Genomic DNA, 19,469 nt, shown 5'->3' with positions numbered 1-19,469 from the left:
ACACCTAGGACGTTGGATACTAATTGAAGCCTGTATACCAGGTGATCAGAAAATCGGAATTAAAACAATGACCCATCGGGAGAAGCAATTGCAACATGATGATGGACCATCAAAAGTCATCAAAGGTTGTTAAGGAATTTGTAAGAACTGTTTAAACAGACATGAAGTGCTTTCTTTTTAAGTGACGAGGACCATTGTAAGAGAGGGATATAGAAGTGGAAACTCGAAACCTCTCTCGCTCTCTCTGGCTCTTGCTGGCTCTTGTGTTCTGCTTCTCTTGTTCTGCCTGTCTCTGGAAGGAGAGCAGCTTCCAGTGAAACCAACGAACCCTACGTGAGAGAAACGCTCAGCCAGACCTTCCAGTGCAAAGGATTGTTCAGTTCAGTTCAGCCAGGAGTTCGACAGCTCGGGAGGCGACAGTTCAACTGGGCGAGGGGCAACAGAGAGAAGGTCAGCAGCTCTAGAAGCAGGCCGATACACAAGAAGAAACCAGAGTAACAGCCCCAGTGACCATCAGACACCTCGCGGCAACAAGGGCCTTACGAAACAACCAACCGAATATTGCCACCAATCAACCGGGTAATATTGAGCCACCGCGACCAAAGAAAACCAACTCGGGAGATAATCGAAGATCCGCAAAGTTTCCACTCTACGATCTATTCCTGACTTACATCTGGGTGAATTACTGCCAAGGATTCATTTGGTGAGCATTATCTCTGGTCCTTTAGAAGTCCAACTTAGCTAGTAAAGTGGGATTGGGAGGGGTGAGGTATCTTTCTACTGTAATTTCCCTCGTGTGTACCGAAGTGTTCCCCATTTTATTAGAGTGTTAAGATTGTTGTGTTGTATTTTCTCTCTTGAATAAAGGTCAAAGTTTCTTGCACCAAAACCAGTTGTCTGCTGCACTTTGTCACAACCCCCAACTAAGTCCAAGGTCTCGAACCCAGGGAGTGGGAGCGATTCGAACCGCTCAGAAGTCAGAGGTGAAGCTGACAAACACCATCTCCTCTTTCAGGTGTCACTTGCAAGGTCAGCATTTATTGCCCATCCCTAATTGCCCTTGAGAAGATGATGGTGAGCCGCCTTCTTGAACCGCTGCAGTCCGTGAGGTGAAGATTCTCCGACAGTGTTGTTAGGTGGGGAGTTCCAGGATTTTGACCAAGCGACGATGAAGGCACGGTGATATATTTCCAAGTCGAGATGGTGCGTGACTTGGAGGGGAACGTGCAGGTGGTGTTGTTCCCATCTGACTGCAGTCCTTGTCCTTCTAGGTGGTAGAGGTCGCGGGTTCAGGAGCTGCTGTCGAAGAAGCCTTGGCGAGTTGCTGCAGTGCATCCTGTAGATGGTACACACTGCAGCCAAGGTGCACCGGTGATGAAGGGAATGAATGTTTAGGGTGGTGGATGGGGTGCCAATCAAACGGGCTGATTTGTCCTGGATGGTGTCGAGTTTCTTGAGTGTTATTGGAGCTGCACTCATCCAGGCAAGTGGAGAGTATTCCATCACACTCCTGATTCTTGCCTTGTAGATGGTGGAAAGGCTTTGGGGAATCAGGAGGTGAGTCACTCGCCGGAGTGTCTTAATGGAGGAGAGAGAGGGAAAGAGGCAAAAAGGCTGAGGGAGGGAATTCCAGAGCTTAAGGCCGAGGCAGCTGAAGGCACGGCCTCCAGTGGTGGAGCGATTAAAACCGGGGATGCGCAAGAGTCCAGTATTGGAGGAACTCAGAGTTGTCGGAGGGTTGTACAGCTGGAGGAAGTTACAGAGATAGGGAGGGGCGAGGCCATGGAGGGATTTGAAACAAGGATGATTGTAAAGGTAGGAAACACGGCAGCCAATTTGCGCTCAGAAAGCTCCCGCAACCAGCAATAAAATAAATGACCAGATAATCTGATTTACATTTAGTTGTTGGTTCAGGGATATATTTTAAATTCGAGGTGTTGGTGGACTGGGAGCCAATGTAGGTCAACGAGCACAGGTGTGATTGGTGAATGGGACTTGGTGTGAGTTAGGATACGGGCAGCAGAGTTCTGGATGAGCTCAAGGTTTTGGAGGGTGGAAGATGAGAGGCCGGTGGGGCAGCATTGGAATAGTCAAGTCTTGAGGTATCAAAGGCATGGATGAGGATTTCAGCAGCAGATGAGCTGAGGCAGGGTCAGAGAAGGCAACGTTATGGAGGTGGATGTAGGCAGTCTTGGTGATGGAGAGGATTTGTGGTCAGAAGCTCATATCAGGGTCAAATAGGACTCCAAGTTTGCAAACGGTCTGGTTCATCCTCAAACAGTGGTCATGGAGAGGGATGAAGCACTTTGAGACATTCTGAGGTCATGAAAGGCGCTATACAAAAGCAAGTTCTTTCTTTTTCCTTTATTAGTTTCTCTGTTTGCTGTTGGCCAAGATTTGGAGGAAGGGGGAGAAGAGAACGTCCCTTTAAATGTTGCATTTCAGAGTATGAAGATTGTTTCAACATTTCACTATTGCCACATCCACCAACACAGAGAGAGAGAGAGAGAGAGAGAGACTCAGGAGGTGTCATCATCAGTCACATCCGGGTGGATGTAAATAAATGATCTTGCTGCATCTGGTGGATCTTCATATCGGGCAGAGCTCAGGCGGAGAGGATGCGCTGGAGTTTGGAATTGGCGCAGGCCCTGGTCGTGCTCGTGCTGTGGGTCTGCTGCGGCTCCGGGACTGGCTGCCCGTGTTCGGATCGGGCTCTGTGCGAACCCGTGACCGTGGAGCATGAGTTCGAGGTGGGTGTTCGGGGGCTGGGGGTGGGTGTTCGGGGGCCGGGGGTGGGTGTTCGGGGGCTGGGGGATGGTGTTTGGGGGCCGAGGGTGGGTGTTCGTGGGTCGTGGGTGGGTGTTCTGAACAGTCTGAGGGGTGTGGGTCGGGGTGAGGGACAGGTGGAGCTATTGGGATGGGGGTCGTGGGGGGGGGAATGTCCGATTATTGTTGAAATGCAAAGTGTATCATATTATAATCCGTATGTTAAAGTGTTAATATTGGTATAGTTACAGTTTGTATAAAATAGGACAAACAGTAGTATTGAGCAGTGCAAAGATATTTTAACAAGTGCAGCTTCCATAAAATGTGTTTTTAAATATATTTCTCCAATGTGCAGAGTCTTAAATGATGTGTGATCTAACTCCTGCAGTGTGTCTGTCTAATACCATGGTTAAGGTCACCGGTTTGTGGTTTTCACAGAATATTGAAAATCCTGGAATCTCATGCAATAAAAATGACATTTTTCACTCATTGTAAAACTGGGACCTTGGCCACGATTAAATTGAATACAACGTAACAGATCTTTAAAAAATAAATTGGTTGCAAAATGACTCTGTAACTGCTGACTGTATTGATGAGGTCAGTATTTACTTCAGAGCAATGTGACTAAGTGGGCAGTGTGGCAGCAACAAGAGCACCACCAATATAACCTGCAGGCTCGATGTGTTCATTCTGCTTTTATCCCACTTCCCCCACCTTCCCACAAACAAAACATTCTTCTGACAGATGGGTGGGATAAAAGTTTCCTCTGCCTGTTGGTTCCAAGAATGAATAAACTTGAATTTATGGAGCACCTCATGTCCTCAGGATGTCCCAAAGAACTTCACATGAAATGAATTACTTTTTGAAGTGTTGTCGGCAAACTCAACAGCAATTTTTAAAAATTCGTTCATGGGATGTGGGCGTCGCTGGCAAGGCCAGCATTTATTGCCCATCCCTAATTGCCCTTGAGAAGGTGGTGGTGAGCCGCCTTTTTGAACCGCTGCAGTCCGTGTGGTGAAGGTTCTCCCACAGTGCTGTTAGGTAAGGAGTTCCATGATTTTGACAAGCGACGATGAAGGAACGTTGATATATTTCCAAGTTGAGATGGTGTGTGACTTGGAGGGGAACGTGCATATGGTGTTGTTCCGATGTGCCTGCTGCCCTTGTCCTTCGAGTTGGTAGAGTTTGCGGGTTTGTGTGGCGCTGTCGAAGAAGCCTTGGTGAGTTGCGACAATGCATCCCATGGATGGGACACACTGCAGCCACTGTGCTCCGGTGGTGAAGGGATTGAATGTTTCGGGTGGTGGATGGGGTAGCAATCAAGCGGGCTGCTTTGTCCTGGATGGTGTGGATTTCTTGAGTCTTGTTGGAGCTGCACTCATCCAGGCAAGTGGAGAGTATTCCATCACACTCTCCTGACTCGTGCCTTGTAGATGGTGGAAAGGCTTTGGGGAGTCAGGAGGTGAGTCAGTCGCCACAGAATACCCAGCCTCTGACTTGCTCTTGTAGCCACAGAATTTATATGGCTGGTCCAGTCAAGTTTCTGGTCAATGGTGACCTCCAGGATGTTGATGATAATGTCGTTGAATATCAAGGGGAGGTGGTTAGACTCTCTCACATTGGAAATGGACATTGCCTGGCACTTGGCGTGAATGTTACTTGCCACTTATCAGCCCAAACCTGGATGTTGTCCAGGTCATGTCACATACGGGCACGGACTGCTTCATTATTTGAGGGGTTGCGAATGGAACTGAATACTGTGCAATATTCAGTGAAAATCCCCATTTCTGACCTTATGATGGAGGGAAGGTCATTGATGAAGCAGCTGAAGATGGTTGGGCCTTGGACACTGCCCTGAGGAACTCCTGCAGCAATGTCTTGGGGCTGAGATGATTGGCCTCCAACAAGCACTACCATCTTCCTTTGTGCTAGGTATGACTCCAGCCACTGGAGAGTTTTTCCCCTGATTCCCATTGACTTCAATTTTACTCGGGCTCCTTGGTGCAACACTCGGTCAAATACTGCCTTGATTTCAAGGGCTGTCACTCTCACCTCACCTCTGGAATTCAGCTCTTTTGGCCATGTTTGGACCAAGGCTGTAATGAGGTCTGGAGGCGGGAACCAAACTGAGCATCGGTGAGCAGGTTATTGGTGAGTAAGTGTCGTTTGATAGCTTTGTCGATGTCACCTTCCATCACTTTGCTAATGATTGAGAGTAGACTGCTGGGGCAGTAATTGGCCGGATTGGATTTGTCCTGCTTTTTGTAGACAGGACATACCTGAGCAATTTTCCACATTGTTGGATAGATGCCAGTGTTGTTGCTGCACTGGAACAGTTTGGCTGGAGGCATTGCTAGTCCTGGAGCACGAATCAGCACTACAGTCGGGATGTTGTCGGGGCCCATAACTTGGCACTTCTTGCTGAAGATGGTTGCAAACACATCAGCCTTGTTTAGCACTTACATGCTGGACTCTGCCATCATTGAGGATGAGCATCTATACAGAGCCTCCTCCACACCGTTAGTTGTTTAATTGTCCACCACCATTCACGACTGGGTGTGGCAAGACTGCAGAGCTTTGATCTGATCCGTTGGTTGTGGAATCATTTTGCTCTGTGTATAGCATGTTGCTTCCGCTGTTTAGCATGCATGTCGTCCTGTGTTGTAGCTTCACCTGGTTGGCACCTCATTTTTTGGTACGCCTGGTGCTGCTCCTGGCATGCTCTTCTGCACTCCTCAATCAACCAGGGTTGATCCCCTGGCATGTTGGTAATGGTAGAGAGAGGAATATGCCGGGCTATGAGGTTACAGATTGTGCTGGAAAACAATTCTGCTGATATGTGCAGAGCAAGGTCCCACAAACAGCAAGTTGCATGAATGAACAGTTAATGTGTTTCTGCTGATGTTGGTTGAGAGAAAAGTGTTGGCCAGGACACCAAGAGAACTCCCTGCTCTTCAATATTGCCAGCGGTCTATTAGATCCCCTTTAACATCTCATCCAAAAGACAACCCCTCCAACAATGCAGCACTCTCTCATTACTGCACAAAAGTGCCAGCTTGGATGATGCATGTTTGATAGTCTCAGTCCAAATCAAAGGGCCCAAATCACAAAACTGTGATGAACGAAACTGCAGCACTAAACAGGCAGTCTCATTTGAGAACACAGGATGGTTGGTGTGAGAAACGGAAAAATGTCACACTGGTGCAGTATGGGCTGTTTCTCTTTCGAGGGAACTATATTCTGATCTAGTCTTGCTGGTCTCATGGTAGAAATGCTTGATTTGACACCAGGTACCTTAAATGGAAAAGTTTTAAAACTGTAACTCTAAAGTTGCTTGTAATATGAGTTTATTTAGTTTAAGTTGTCCTTTTGAAGTGTATTGAGCACCAACACTTGGAATGGAGTATTGGGATGTGAGCTCCGTTTCCTCATGTTGTTCAGTTCCTCTCACCTGCACTATTGTGGAGATGGAAGTTCTGAGAGGTTGTTTCTCTTTAGCATATTCTTTTCTCTGGTGGCTGCATTTAGATCGACAATGGTGGTAACCTGAGAATCAGTTCACCAGCCGTTCCTTACCCCGTAACCTGGGGAAATGATAATGGGCCAAATTTTACTCTAACAGGGCATCTCACGGTGCTTGCCGTTACTTGGACCTGCCCTTGCACGTTTTTGAGTGGCAAGTTGCTGAAAGTGCGAACTGATAACGGGGCAGTGAGTGAAACAGGGCATTTGGAAGCTGAGTGAACAGGACAAGAAACAGGGTATCTCCTTAACCAATGAGATTGAAGGATTGTGAAATTAACAGCGCAAGGATTGAGAAGGAAGTGTAAATTAGAGTGGGCGAATTCAATGTCAAATCAGGTACAGAAAGAGAAATAAAGAGAGGAAAAGAAAGATTGGATTAAAAGAGAGAGAAAAAAGTGAGTGAAAGGGGAAGTAAAAAAAAGTTTGAATTTTAAATTTCCATTTTTAAATCTCCAACAGCAATTAAATCCTGAAGGAATGAGACTCCACTCTTGTAATAGTTAATTTTCAGTGCCAGAGATCTTGATTGCCGATAATGAACACATTCACCGTCGTTAAAAAGGTACTTAGACTGGAATGGAAAAGACGTAACTTTCCATGGCGAGTTCAGTTTGAATCTCCTGCGCAAATACATGAACTTTACGTCGTTCAATGAATTTTAACGGTGAGCAAGATAGCGAGATGCTGTTTTCATGAAGCTAACAGCGGAGCAGCCCAACTCGGTCAGCAACTTGTGGATGTTTGAGTTTAACTGCGTATCTGCCCCTCGCCTGAAGTTGCTGTACCATTTACACATAAATAAAACGAGCGCCATTAGCCTCACCGTTATTTTGTCAACAAAATCTGGGCCATTGATTGTGAAAATATATATTTTTAAATGGCAGTTTTCTGCCCTTCATTACTGCAATTGACTGCTTTATTTTGTACTAGGTCTTTGTCTTTGATGTTGGAGGAAAGGATTGGAAGTATTATGACTGGTCTAAGGTCACGACTATTGCAGCCTTTGGACCATACGATCCTGACCTTTTGTGTTATGCTCATGCGAATCAAGTTCGAGTTGTCCTGAGAGGTAAATAATTTTATCACAGAAAAAACAAATGTCCTTCTGTCTTCCAATGCAAGCTGTATTATTGAAAACCACATAAAAGGACATTCAGTGCACAGCCTTGAATTGCGACCTTACAGTGCTGAAATTCCTCTACAGCTCCTGCACAACTCGAGCTAATAATTCCACATTCCATCTATAATATATTAAAATCTTACATCCACACACACACCTCCTGTCTACAAAACCTTACTTTCTATTGTCAAGTTTTTCACACTTTTGTGGCAACTTTTTCCATTTATAAATTCCTCTGTCCACATTTATAATGATGTGGAGATGCCGGTGATGGACTGGGGTTGACAATTGTAAACAATTTTACAACACCAAGTTATAGTCCAGCAATTTTATTTGAAATTACACATTTATAATGGGAACTGTCTCCGTAAACTTGATGCGCTGTAATTACACCCTCCCCACCAGTGGTGGCACTGTCGCACCTCTGTTTTGCATCTTTCAGCTCAAAATGCTATTTAAATAAAAATTATAATTGATCAAAGTATTATATTAAAAATTAGGACAAAATTCATGATTTCACAATGGGGACTGAGTTACATCTGAACACCCTGGTTGAATTATCCCCCACACTCCAATCCTGCTTCGTCTGAATACGACACAAGTCTGGACTCTCTTTGTCCATTGCCATGGGAGATTGACTGGTGATGTATTTTTATTCTACTTTTCACCTCCCAAACTTGCTGGATTCGTGAGCACTGAGCGGGAGTCTTCTGATCTAGGAGTAGGGGAGGGGAAGAATTCTGAGGAGGGAGATTGTGGGATCCAGTAAGCACTCAGGAGATGGTCAGGGATTGCTGGGATCTGGCAGTATTGGGGAGATGAGGGAATGGAGGGTCTAACATGTCTTGTTGGGGAGGAGTGGGTTCTAATGGAATGGGACCCAAACTGCTATTGACATCTTTGGAAGCATCAGTCCCTCACCCCTCACATGTTCCTGCAAGTTAGGTGCCCGAACCACCGCTTCCCTCATTGTCGCCCTATTCCGATCTTCTGTACTTGCCTTGAGCATTTAAGCAGAAATGCTTGGTTAAGAAAGCCTTAAAAAGCGCAAACAAATCACTGGGGTTCATTTCTAGAGGAAAATAATTCACAGCAGAGAAGTTATGTTAATCTTGTATAGGTCCTTGGTTAGAAAACACTGAGAGGACTGTGCACAGTTCTGGACTCCATACTACAAAAAGATACAGAAGTACTGGAGAAAGTGCAAAAAGGATTTACAAGGATGATATCAGAACTGAGAGAGTATAACTATCAGGAAAGACTGAACAGGCTGGGGCTCTTTTCTCTGGAAAAGAGAAGGCTGGGACGTGATCTGATAGAGGTATTTAAAATTATGAATGGGTTCGATCGGGCATATGGAGAGAAGAATTGGCAAGATGTAACGAGTGCCACAGGAATCAGTGTCCTAGTACATGAATCACAAAAAGTTAGTATGCAGGTACAGCAAGTGATTAGGAAGGCAAATGGAATATTGTCATTTATTGCAAGGGGAATGGAATCTTAAAGTAGAGATGTTTTGCTCCAGTTGTGCAGGGCATTGGTGAGACCACATCTGGAATACTGTGTGCAGTTTTGGTCTTCTTATTTAAGAAAGGACATAATTGCTTTGGAGGTAGTTCAGAGAAGGTTCACTCAACTGATTCCTCAGAAGAGGGGGTATCTTGAGAGAAAAGGTTGAACAAGTTGGGCCTGTATACACTGGAGTTTAGAAGAACGAGAGGTTATCATATTGAAACATACAAGGTCCTGAGGGGACGAGAAGGGGTAGATGATGAGAGGATGTTTCCCTTTGTGGGAGATACTAGAACTAGTGGCCACCAGTTTATAAATTATGGGTCTCCCATTTAAGACGGAAATGAGGAGGAATTTTTTCTCTCACAGGGTCGTGAGTCTGTGGAACTCCCTTGCCAGAGAACGGTGGAGGCAGGGTCATTGAATATTTCTAAGGCTGAGTGCGATAGATTCCTGATTAACAAGGGAGTCAAAGGTTGTAGTAGGTAGACAGGTAAGTAGGGTTGAGGTCACAATCAGATCAATCATCACCTTACCAAATAGCAGAGCAGGCTCGAGGGGCTGAATGGCCTACTCCAGCTCTCGTATGTTCATATGTTCGTATTTTTCCATTTGTGGGCGAGTCCAAAACTAGAGGTAATCCAAATCAATAAGATAGTCACAAATAAATCCAAAAGGGAATTCAGGAAAAACTTCTTTCGTCAGTGAGTGGAAAGAATGTGGAACTTGCTACCACATGGAGTGGCTGATGCTAATGACATAGATGCATTTAATGGGAAGCTGCAGAAGTATATGAGGGAGAAGGATATGTCCAGGCTTTGGAGACAGGCTGAGGCCTTCAAATAAAAACTTCACTTGTCTTTAAAGTCTTTGCTTCAAGCAAAGACACGAAAAGACACAAAAGAAAATGAGTTGGATAAATTTAAACATGTTATTGTGAAATGTCATTTTTTGAATTTGTATTTTATTTTAGAAACTCTTATTTTATAAATTAAATATTGCAGTTACTGAGGAAAAACATGGTCCATGAAAAACAGTTTCAGCTGCAGGCAGAGAAATCTGTTCCACACCATCACTTGGTGGCCGTAGTGTGGAACTGCATAACCACAGGCCACATTCTGGGCAAAATCCTATTATAAAGGAGACAGGACGGGCGTCACTGGATGGGAACACAATTAAAATAGAAAAACAAAAGACACTGTTGACACAGAACTTTTGAATAGAAAGATGACAGGACATACTGTTTTTAACAACCTATAAATAGATAGGTGGAACTTTTATTCCCTGGCACAGCAGCAGTCTGCCACTGATGCCAGGATTTAGAATGAAGAATGCAGTTTAATGAAAGCCCGACCCAATTGTGTCCAGAGCCCAGCACACACGCTCCATTCTTCCGACTCTGGGCTAATGAGATTTCTCCTCTTCCACCATCAATGGCAGAACCTTCAGCTGTTACTGTCTTGAACTCCAGATTCTTCTTCTTCAACTTCTTTGTCTTGCTATTTCTCTTCCTATCTTCGAAAGCCTCATCAAAACCTACCTGTGTGAACATTGCTGCTGGAAATGCATCTGTCGGCTATTTCTTCATGCCTCAACTGGTTTCTGAAACCATGGGTGTGTTCCACTGTGAAATACCTGGGTCTCAGGTGAAGGAGCCATTTTTTTCATTGAATGGGGATAAGCAATTTACTTTCTACTTAATTATGAAGGAAGATTGATATTTTTCTGGATAAGTGAATTGAAATCATGATTTTTCGCTGCTGTTTATCAGTGCATCATCTTGTTACAAAGCTGCTTTGACAATTGCTGAGGTTAGAAATTTGAGATTGAATCAGTTTAAGCTGGATATGCAGCAAACTTGATGCTGCATCACTTGTAGCCCAGAATGATACAAGTGACTTGAGTTCCAGCTTCCATGCATGGGATGGTTCGAACTGTAATTTTCACATAGGTTCTCAGAAGGTTACAGCACAGTAGGAGGCCATTTGGCCCAGCGTGCCTGTTCTGGCTCTTTGAAAGAGCTAACTAATTAATCCCACTCCCCTGTTCTTTCCCAACGGCCCTGGAATTTTTTCCCCTTCAATTATTTATCCAATTCCCTTTTGAAAGTTACTGTTGAATCTGCTTCCACCACCCTTTCTGGTTTTGCATTCCAGATCATAACAACTCTCTGTGTAAAAAAAATTCTCCTCATCTCCCCTCTCATTCTTTTGCCAATCTCCTTAAACCTGTGTCCTCTGGCTATCAACCCTCCTGCCACTGGGAGCATTTTCTCCTTATTTACTCCATCAAAACCCTTCTTCAAAGGAAGAAAAACTTGTCTTAATGGAGATCCCTTTGACATCCTTCAGAAATGTCCCACAGTTCATATCCAATGAGTTACTTTGAAATAAAGGGACTATTAAGGAGGCAAAAAAAGAAATCACTCGCTGCATTTTTATTGGGTAAAGTTTGAAGCAGACTTTTACTGCTGAGAAGATTGCACATAACGGACTTTGATAACTCAGATTACAGTGATATAATTCTTGACCTGAGGCTCCCGAATGCCTTCTTGTTCAGGCAGTGACTACATGAGCCATGCAAATCCTGGTTCGTGCTGAGTTATCTGATTTCAGCTGGGATGTTGGAGGGCACAATTTACGCCTAGTGCCACTGGGTCGGGGAAGGTCAAATGAACCATCTGATCATTATCTGGAAACCTCCCACTGGAAGTGTGACCGTGCAGATGGCCACCAATTGGGTTAGTCCCCCCACCCATGTTAAAATAGCCTGCCAGCACTCAATGTCTGGCCTCACATAAAAGAACTTTGGCCACTTTGACTCGGTATTGGAGTGTGGCTGGCCCTTTTGGGACTACAATTTGGTCACAACTTAATGCCTTTTGGAGAGGAGGAGAGAAAATTGATGGAAAATTGGAGGAAGAAGGTGAGTGAGCAGTGGGGAATTGAACCTGATTAATATTTGATAACCGAGGATCCTATTAATTCTAGCTCACAATTTGCCCCAACTTTATCCTGTTCCTTTTTATACAGTCATGAACACTGTCGAACTCCTAACCTGTTAAATTTACAGTTCCCATGGACCATGTGCGAGTGCATATAAATACCATATAACTACTAGTGATATCCAACATAAGGTATGAGATGAAACTAACTTCTTCTTGTTACTCTTTGGCCCTTAGGTCACATTTAACGTGCCTTGGTCTCCAGACTGCATTGATGGCCGATGCTATGACTTTTTGAGAATTGCAAATTCCTGTGACTTTTTATTTGTGATGTCCTATGATATGCAGAGTCAAATGTGGGACAATTGCTTTGCAAAGGCAAATGCTCCCTATTACCAGACTTTATCAGGTATGTACAATAAGACCATCTGGTTCAGGGTCTACCTGCCCGATATCAATGTGAATCTAAGACCCTCATTATTATTTTCCCCATTTAGGTTACTCCGCTTATATCAATCTGGGAATTGATTCCAGAAAGCTCGTGTTGGGAGTTCCATGGTATGGTTATGACTATCCTTGCACACAGTTTTTTGAGGTAAGGTTTTGTCATTATCTGGCTTTCAGTAATCCGAATTATTTAGAATAGACTATTGTAAACCATTACAAAAGAGCCAGAGGTGATCTGGGGAAACATTTTTTTTACGCAGCGAGTTGTTATGATCTGGAATGCACTGCCTGAAAGGGTGGTGGAAGCAGATTTAATATTCACTTTCAAAAGGGAATTGGATAAATACTTGAGGGGAAAAATTTACAGGGCGATGGGGAAAGAGCAGAGGAATGGGACTAATTGGATAGTTCTTGTGACGAGCCAGCACAGGCATGATGGGCCGAATGACCTCCTCCCTTGCTGTACTTACTATGATACTATGATGTTATGATTGTCTTGTTGCTGTGCAAAATATCCCATTGATTCACTGTTCTGGAGAAATTATTTGTTTGCAGTGCTTGCTCTCTGGGCTTACCTTATCTGTGCTATTTAACATTTTATTCCACAGAGGCCTCCCCTTAACTGCATTCTTCTCGGCTGTAAATCTTAAGCTTCTCTAATCTTTTCTCAAAGCTCATCCCTTTAACACAAGGGATCATAAGAACATAGGAACAGGAGGAGGCCATTCAGCCTCTCAAGCTGTTCCACCATTCAATTAGATCATGTCTGATCTGTATCTTCATTCCATCTACACACGTTGGTTCCATAACCCTTAATACCCTTCCCGAACAAAAATCTATCAATTTCAGTTTTGAAGTTTTCAATTGACCGAGCCTCAACAGCTTTTTGGGGGAGAGAATTCCAGATTTCCACGGCCCTTTTCGTGAAGAAGTGCTTCCTGACATCACCCCTGAACAGCCTTGCTCTAATTTTCAGGTTATGTCCCCTTGTTCTGGACTCTCACACCAGAGGAAATACTTTCTCTCTATCTACCCTTTCAACTGCTTTGATCATCTCAAACACATCAATTACATCACTCCGTAATCTTCTATATTCAGTCTTGTTGCTGTCTATTTGAAATTAGAACCTTGTCCTTGTCTATAAATGTACTATTTAATTTTATATATTTCAGTGAGAGACCCTCCTGTCTAAATTGTAAAACTTATGTTTCTCTAATTGTTCCTCTTTACACTTAGAGATCAGTCATGTTGTTACTGCATTTTTGAAGTTCCCAAAGTAACTATATTTTCATCCTTTTGTATTTTCAGACTGGTAGGTGTGTATTGGAAAAGATTCCTTTCCGAGGTGCCCCTTGCAGTAATGCAGCTGGACGTCAGGTCCCATACAAAGAGATCGTACAGCATGTGCACAAATCAATTACTGGCAGATATTGGGATGATGAGCAGAAAGTCCCGTCTTATATCTACATGGTAAGACTGTCAATCAAAACACAATGGAGAGTTGTGCATTGTCCATTCTTTGCAGAATGCAAACCTTGCAGTATTTCATGATTCAATATTCCCTGTGTGCAGGATTCAGCACAGTTCAGAATGTACAGTTTATACAGTAGAAAATGTGTGTCGTTGGAGAATAGCCAAGAAAATGGGAGTTGACAGACAAAGCACCAAACCCAGTTCCGTTTGTTCAGACATTGTGTATGACCAGTTGCAAAAAATGAGATGAGCTGTGGTCTTTTCAAATCGATCACTTTACACAACCCATATTGACCCTCCTGTGAAAATTAGCGATTGTTTCGTTTGTGAAATGTGTGCCCCTGTCTCCCATTTGATGATCAATTTAGCACAAAAGATTGACGGTAGCGTACCCTGTACATAAGAAAACTGCACAGTAGCAAATACCACACACTCTCGACCTACTGTATTCTAATGTCCTTCAGGGAAGGAAACCTGCCGTCCTTACCCGGTCTGGCCTATATGTGACTCCAGACCCACAGCAATGTGGTTGATTCTTAATTGCTCTCTGAAATGGCCTAGCAAACCACTCAGTTGTAAAATCCAGATACGAAAAGTCATAATAAGAATAAAACCGGATGGACCACCCGGCATCGGACCACTAGGCACCGGACACGACAACGGCAAACCAAGCCCAGTCGACCCTGCAAAGTCCTCCTCACTCACATCTGGGGACTTGTGCCAAAATTGGGAGCGCTGTCCCACAGACTAGTCAAGCAACAGCCTGACACAGCCATATGCACATATCTTTCAACCAACTTCCCAGACTCTTCCATCACCATCCCTGGGTATGTCCTGTCTTCATCAATGACCTTCCCTCCATCATAAGGTCAGAAATGGGGATGTTCGCTGATGATTGCACAGTGTTCAGTTCCATTCGCAACCCCTCAAATAATGAAGCAGTCTGATCCCGCACGCAGAAAGACCTGGACAACATCCAGGCTTGGGCTCATAAGTGGCAAGTAACATTCGCGCCAGATAAGTGACAGGCAATGCCCATCTCCAACAAGAGAGGGTCCAACCACCTCCCCTTGACATTCAACGGCATTACCATCACCAAATCCCCCACCATCAACATCCTGGGGGTCACCATTGACCAGAAACTTAACTGGACCAGCCATATAAATACTGTGGCTACGAGAGCAGGTCAGAGGCTGGGTATTCTGTGGCGAGTGACTCACCTCCTGACTCTCCAAAGCCTTTCCACCAACTACAAGGCACAAGTCAGGAGTGTGATGGAATACTCTCCACTTGCTTGGATGAGTGCAGCTCCAACAACACTCAGGAAGCTCGACACCATCCAAGATAAAGCAGCCGCTTGATTGGTTCCACCACCCTAAACATTCACTCCCTTCACCACCGGCGCACAGTGGCTGCAGTGCGTACTATCCACAGGATGCACTGCAGCCACTCGCCAAGGCTTCTTCGACAGCACCTCCCAGACCCGCGACCTCTACCATCTCGAAGGACAAGAGCAGCAGGCACATGGAAACAACACCTCCTGTATGTTCCCTTCCAAGTCACATACCATCCCGACTTGGAAATATATCGCCGTTCCTTCATCGTCACTGGGTCAAAATCCTGGAACTCCCTTCCTAACAACACTGTGGGAGAACCGTCACCACACGGACTGCAGCAGTTCAAGAAGGCGGCTCACCACCACCTTCTCAAGGGCAATGAGGGATGGGCAATAAATGCCGGCCTCGCCAGCGACGCCCACATCCCATGAACGAATATAAAAAAATACCTAGTCACATGTCGAATTGACGTTGGCCAAGTTTGCTGAGATACTTGATGCACTGCAGTCAAAGGCTGTGATGCTTGAGCTTTCAGCAGTAACATTGAAATCATGTTTTCCACCTTTCGATTGCAATATTTTGTTCCTTTGAGCAATTTGAAAAGATTATTTTGAAATGATAGAATGTTCCACATTGAGTTAAATCAGACCTTGGATAATTCGATTTATTTTTTTAAATCATTTTCTCTGGAGGCCCATGCTAACTCTGACTTGCAAGTCATCTATCTCTTTCTATTTCCCCCAAATCATTTTTTTCCCAATCAAACACCATAATCTTTTGACTTGTTGCATCTGAGTTGACATCTGGGCTGTTCATGTGGATTTTTCGAAGTTGCTGTACTGAGGGAGTGCTGCACTGTCGGAGGTGCCGTCCTTCAGATGACACGTTAAACTGAGGTCCCGTCTGTGCTTTCAATGTGTGCCTTATGTTCATATGTTGCACAGCATCCAGATGAGTTAATTGGTTTGGGTGTTAAAAAAGATAGACTTGGAGCTGCTCCTGCTCCGTTCCCGTTACTTGTGTGGACGTGCAGCGGAAAACCGCGTTTGTGCACGGAAATGGAGTTTCTGCCGACGGTCAGGGGACGGAGTGGGAGAAGCCCTGAGGAAATTGCCGGCCGTAGCCGTAAGTCCCTAATTTTTGAGTTTGTTTTGCTCATTTGTCATTGTGCATTTTCTCATCGTACATTTCAGTCCATTCTGTCTTCTGCTGATGAAGATTTTCAGCATAGTGTCTCGAACTGAGCATTGACACAAACCCCTCGCTCCTATCTGTGTAACTCTTTATTTTCTTATGGCAGGTTAATAATACATTTCATGAGGTCTGGTATGACGATCCACAGAGCATTTCAATTAAGTCAGCGATCATGAAGAAATTGAGACTCCGTGGCATAGGCATGTGGAATGGAAATATGCTGAACTACAGTGATGATCATTTCATAGTAAAGCAAACTGAAGACATGTGGAATGCTCTTTGCCCTTTGTGAGGAAAATAGCGACCTTGAACCATCTAATCTTAACAGAATGTAATCATTTAATTTTGCAAGTAAACTCAGCAAAAAGTGAGCAAGCTTCCAACATTAGAAATTAAAGATAACGCAGATCTTGGAAACAGATGTAACATTTTGTCAAGCTAACGAATTTCTATTCAATGAAAAGAAAATGTACGAATACAATTTGTACTCCAAGATCTGGTCACTTCAGGCATCTCAAGTTGTTTACAAAATGCATCAAATCTGTATTGACTTTCATAATGCTTAATGATAGTGCAGGTTAAAACATCTCGCCGCTAATTATTTACAATTCAGGAAACAAGTCAGCTTTCCCGTTGGGTAATAATCCAATTCTGATATGCACACGCGTGTTGTCTGTTTTATGCACATCTTAATTCTTGACAATGATTTTGATGATTTTATTTTGCTTAGTTATCATTTTGAACCAAGATAACTTTAATTTTCATCTTTCCTCCATTAAGCGGGGGTGAACGGACCAGATAATAGTATCCTGTGTGCTGGTAGTATTTATATTTAATTGTAATATTACAAGACAATGTAACTATTTGAATTTTATTCCACCTGAGTGCTTCACAATTGTCTATTCTTGAAAAGCAATTTAAATTTTTACGGGAACACGTATTTCACAAAATAAAATGTGATGTTTCCAAAGTAAGTGTTTTAGTTGTGTTGCTCCAGGAAAGTGGGGATTGTGTAAATATAAAACAATTGTGGTACCGGTTAAAAAAATTCCCCTCAAGTCTAATCTTGGCACATATATTTAGTAGTCCTTAGTTAATCACTTGCCCTCCCCGTTGCCAACATGTGAAACTCAGTGTTGGGGGGAGGGAGGTCTGTGTCTCATTTTATCTTTATTTACTTTGTAATATTACCAGCAAGAATTGTCCTGGTCTTTATTCCTGAAACAGTTTTCTTCTTTCACAATATTGTTTGACGAATATAGTTCAGAATTTGTTAATATGTGACAGTGGAATACCCTAATATAGAATCATAGAAATTTACAGTACAGAAGGAGGCCATTCGGCCCATCATGTCTGTGCCGACCAATAAAGAGCCATCTCGCCTGATCCCACTTTCCAGTTCCTGGTCCATAGCCCTGTAGGTTGTGGCATTTCAAGTGCATATCCAAGTACCCTTTAAATGCAATGAGGGTTTCTGCCTCGACCAGCCTTTCAGGCAGTGAGTTCCAGACCCTCACCACCCTCTGGATGAAAACATTTTTCTTCAACTCCCCTCTACCAATTACTTTAAATCTATGCCACCTGGTCATTGATCCCTCTGCTGAGGGAACGAGGTCCTTCCTATCCACTCTCGCTCGGCCCCTCATGATTTTATACACCTCATTTAAATCTTCCCTCAGCCTCCTCTGTTCCAAAGAAAACAACCCCAGCCGAACTAATTTTTCCTCTTAGCTAAAATTCTCCTGTCCTGGCAACATCCTCATAAATCTCCTCTGTACCCTCTCGAGTGCAATTACATCTTTCCTGTAATGTGATGAACAGAAATGTATGCAATACTCCAGCTGTGGCCTAACTAGTGTTTTATACAGTTCAAGCATAACCACCTTGCTCTTAAATTCTATGCCTCGGCCAATAAAGGAAAGTATCCCATTTGCCTTCTTTGCGAGAACCAGGCTGAATATAGAAAGTTCAGAGGGAAAGTGAGAAAGGAAATAAGAGGGGCAAAGAGAGAATATGAGAATAGATGGGCGGCCAACATAAATGGGAATGCAAAAGTCTTCTATAGGCATGTGAACAGTAAAGGGGTAGTAAGAGGAGGGGTGGGGCCATTAAGGACCATGAAGGAGAACCACTCATGGAGGTAGGTACCTACATGGCTGAGGTACTAAATGAATACTTTGCATCTGCCTTTACCGAGGAAGAAGATGCTGCCAGGGTCTCAGTAATGGAAGACATAGTTGAGATACCAGATGGATTAAAAATTGATGAAGAAGAGGTACCAGAGAGGCTAGTGAAACTTAAAGTAAATAAGTCACCCGGTCTGGATGGGATGCACCCTACGTTGCTGAGGGAAGTAAGGGTGGAAATTGCGGAGGTACTGGCCATAATCTTCCAAACATCGTTAGATACGGTGGTGTTGCCAGAGGACTGGAGAATTGTAAATGTTCACCCTTGTTCAAAAAAGGGTGGAAGGATAAACCCAGCAACTATAGGCCAGTCAGTTTAACCTCGGTGGTGGGGAAACTTTTAGAAACGATAATCTGGGACAGAATTAGCAGTCATTTGGACAAGTGTGGATTGATGAGGGGAAGCCAGCACAGATTTGTTAAAGGCAAATCGTGTTTAACTAACTTGATGGAGTTTTTTGATGAGGTAACAGAGAGGGTAGATGAGGGCAATGCAGTTGATGTGGTGTATATGGACTTTCAAAAGGCGTTTGATAAAGTGCCACATAACAGGCTCGTCATCAAAATTGAAGCCCATGGAATAAAAGGGGCAGTAGCAGCATGGATACAGAATTGGCTAAGTGACAGGAAACAGAGGATAGTGGTGAACGTTTATTTTTCGGATGGGAGGGAGGTATACAGTGGTGTTCCCCAGGGGTTGGTACGAGGACCACTGCTTTTCTTGATTATATTAATGACTTGGACTTGGGTATGGAGGGCACAGTTAAAACATTTGCAGATGATACAAAACTTGGAAACGTAGTGAACAGTGAGGAGGATAGTTATAGACATCAAGAGGATATAGACAGGCTGGTGGAATGGGCGGACACGTGGCAGATGAAATTTAATGCAGAAAAATGCAAGGTGATACATTTTGGTAAGAAGAACGAGGAGCGGCAATATAAACTAAAGGACACAATTGTAAA

At 43.8% G+C, this 19,469-nt stretch overlaps 1 protein-coding gene across 1 annotated transcript in view; it reads left to right on the top strand.

Annotated features, from left to right (window-relative positions):
* Positions 1 to 16,610, top strand: part of LOC137325598 (di-N-acetylchitobiase-like) — a 33,687-nt gene extending 17,077 nt beyond the window's left edge. Inside the window, exons 4-10 of the mRNA XM_067990864.1 lie at positions 2,603 to 2,750; positions 7,222 to 7,360; positions 10,448 to 10,569; positions 12,105 to 12,276; positions 12,365 to 12,462; positions 13,623 to 13,784; positions 16,425 to 16,610. Of these exons, the coding sequence (XP_067846965.1) occupies positions 2,603 to 2,750; positions 7,222 to 7,360; positions 10,448 to 10,569; positions 12,105 to 12,276; positions 12,365 to 12,462; positions 13,623 to 13,784; positions 16,425 to 16,610 (1,027 nt within the window). The remainder of the gene's footprint in view (positions 1 to 2,602; positions 2,751 to 7,221; positions 7,361 to 10,447; positions 10,570 to 12,104; positions 12,277 to 12,364; positions 12,463 to 13,622; positions 13,785 to 16,424) is intronic.
* Positions 16,611 to 19,469: the final 2,859 nt, after the last annotated feature.

The sequence above is a fragment of the Heptranchias perlo genome, chromosome 9 (genome assembly GCF_035084215.1).
Source record: "Heptranchias perlo isolate sHepPer1 chromosome 9, sHepPer1.hap1, whole genome shotgun sequence".
Lineage (NCBI taxonomy): Eukaryota > Metazoa > Chordata > Chondrichthyes > Hexanchiformes > Hexanchidae > Heptranchias > Heptranchias perlo.
Note: the sequence above shows the minus strand (reverse complement) of the source record. Positions and strands in the feature narration are given on the sequence as shown.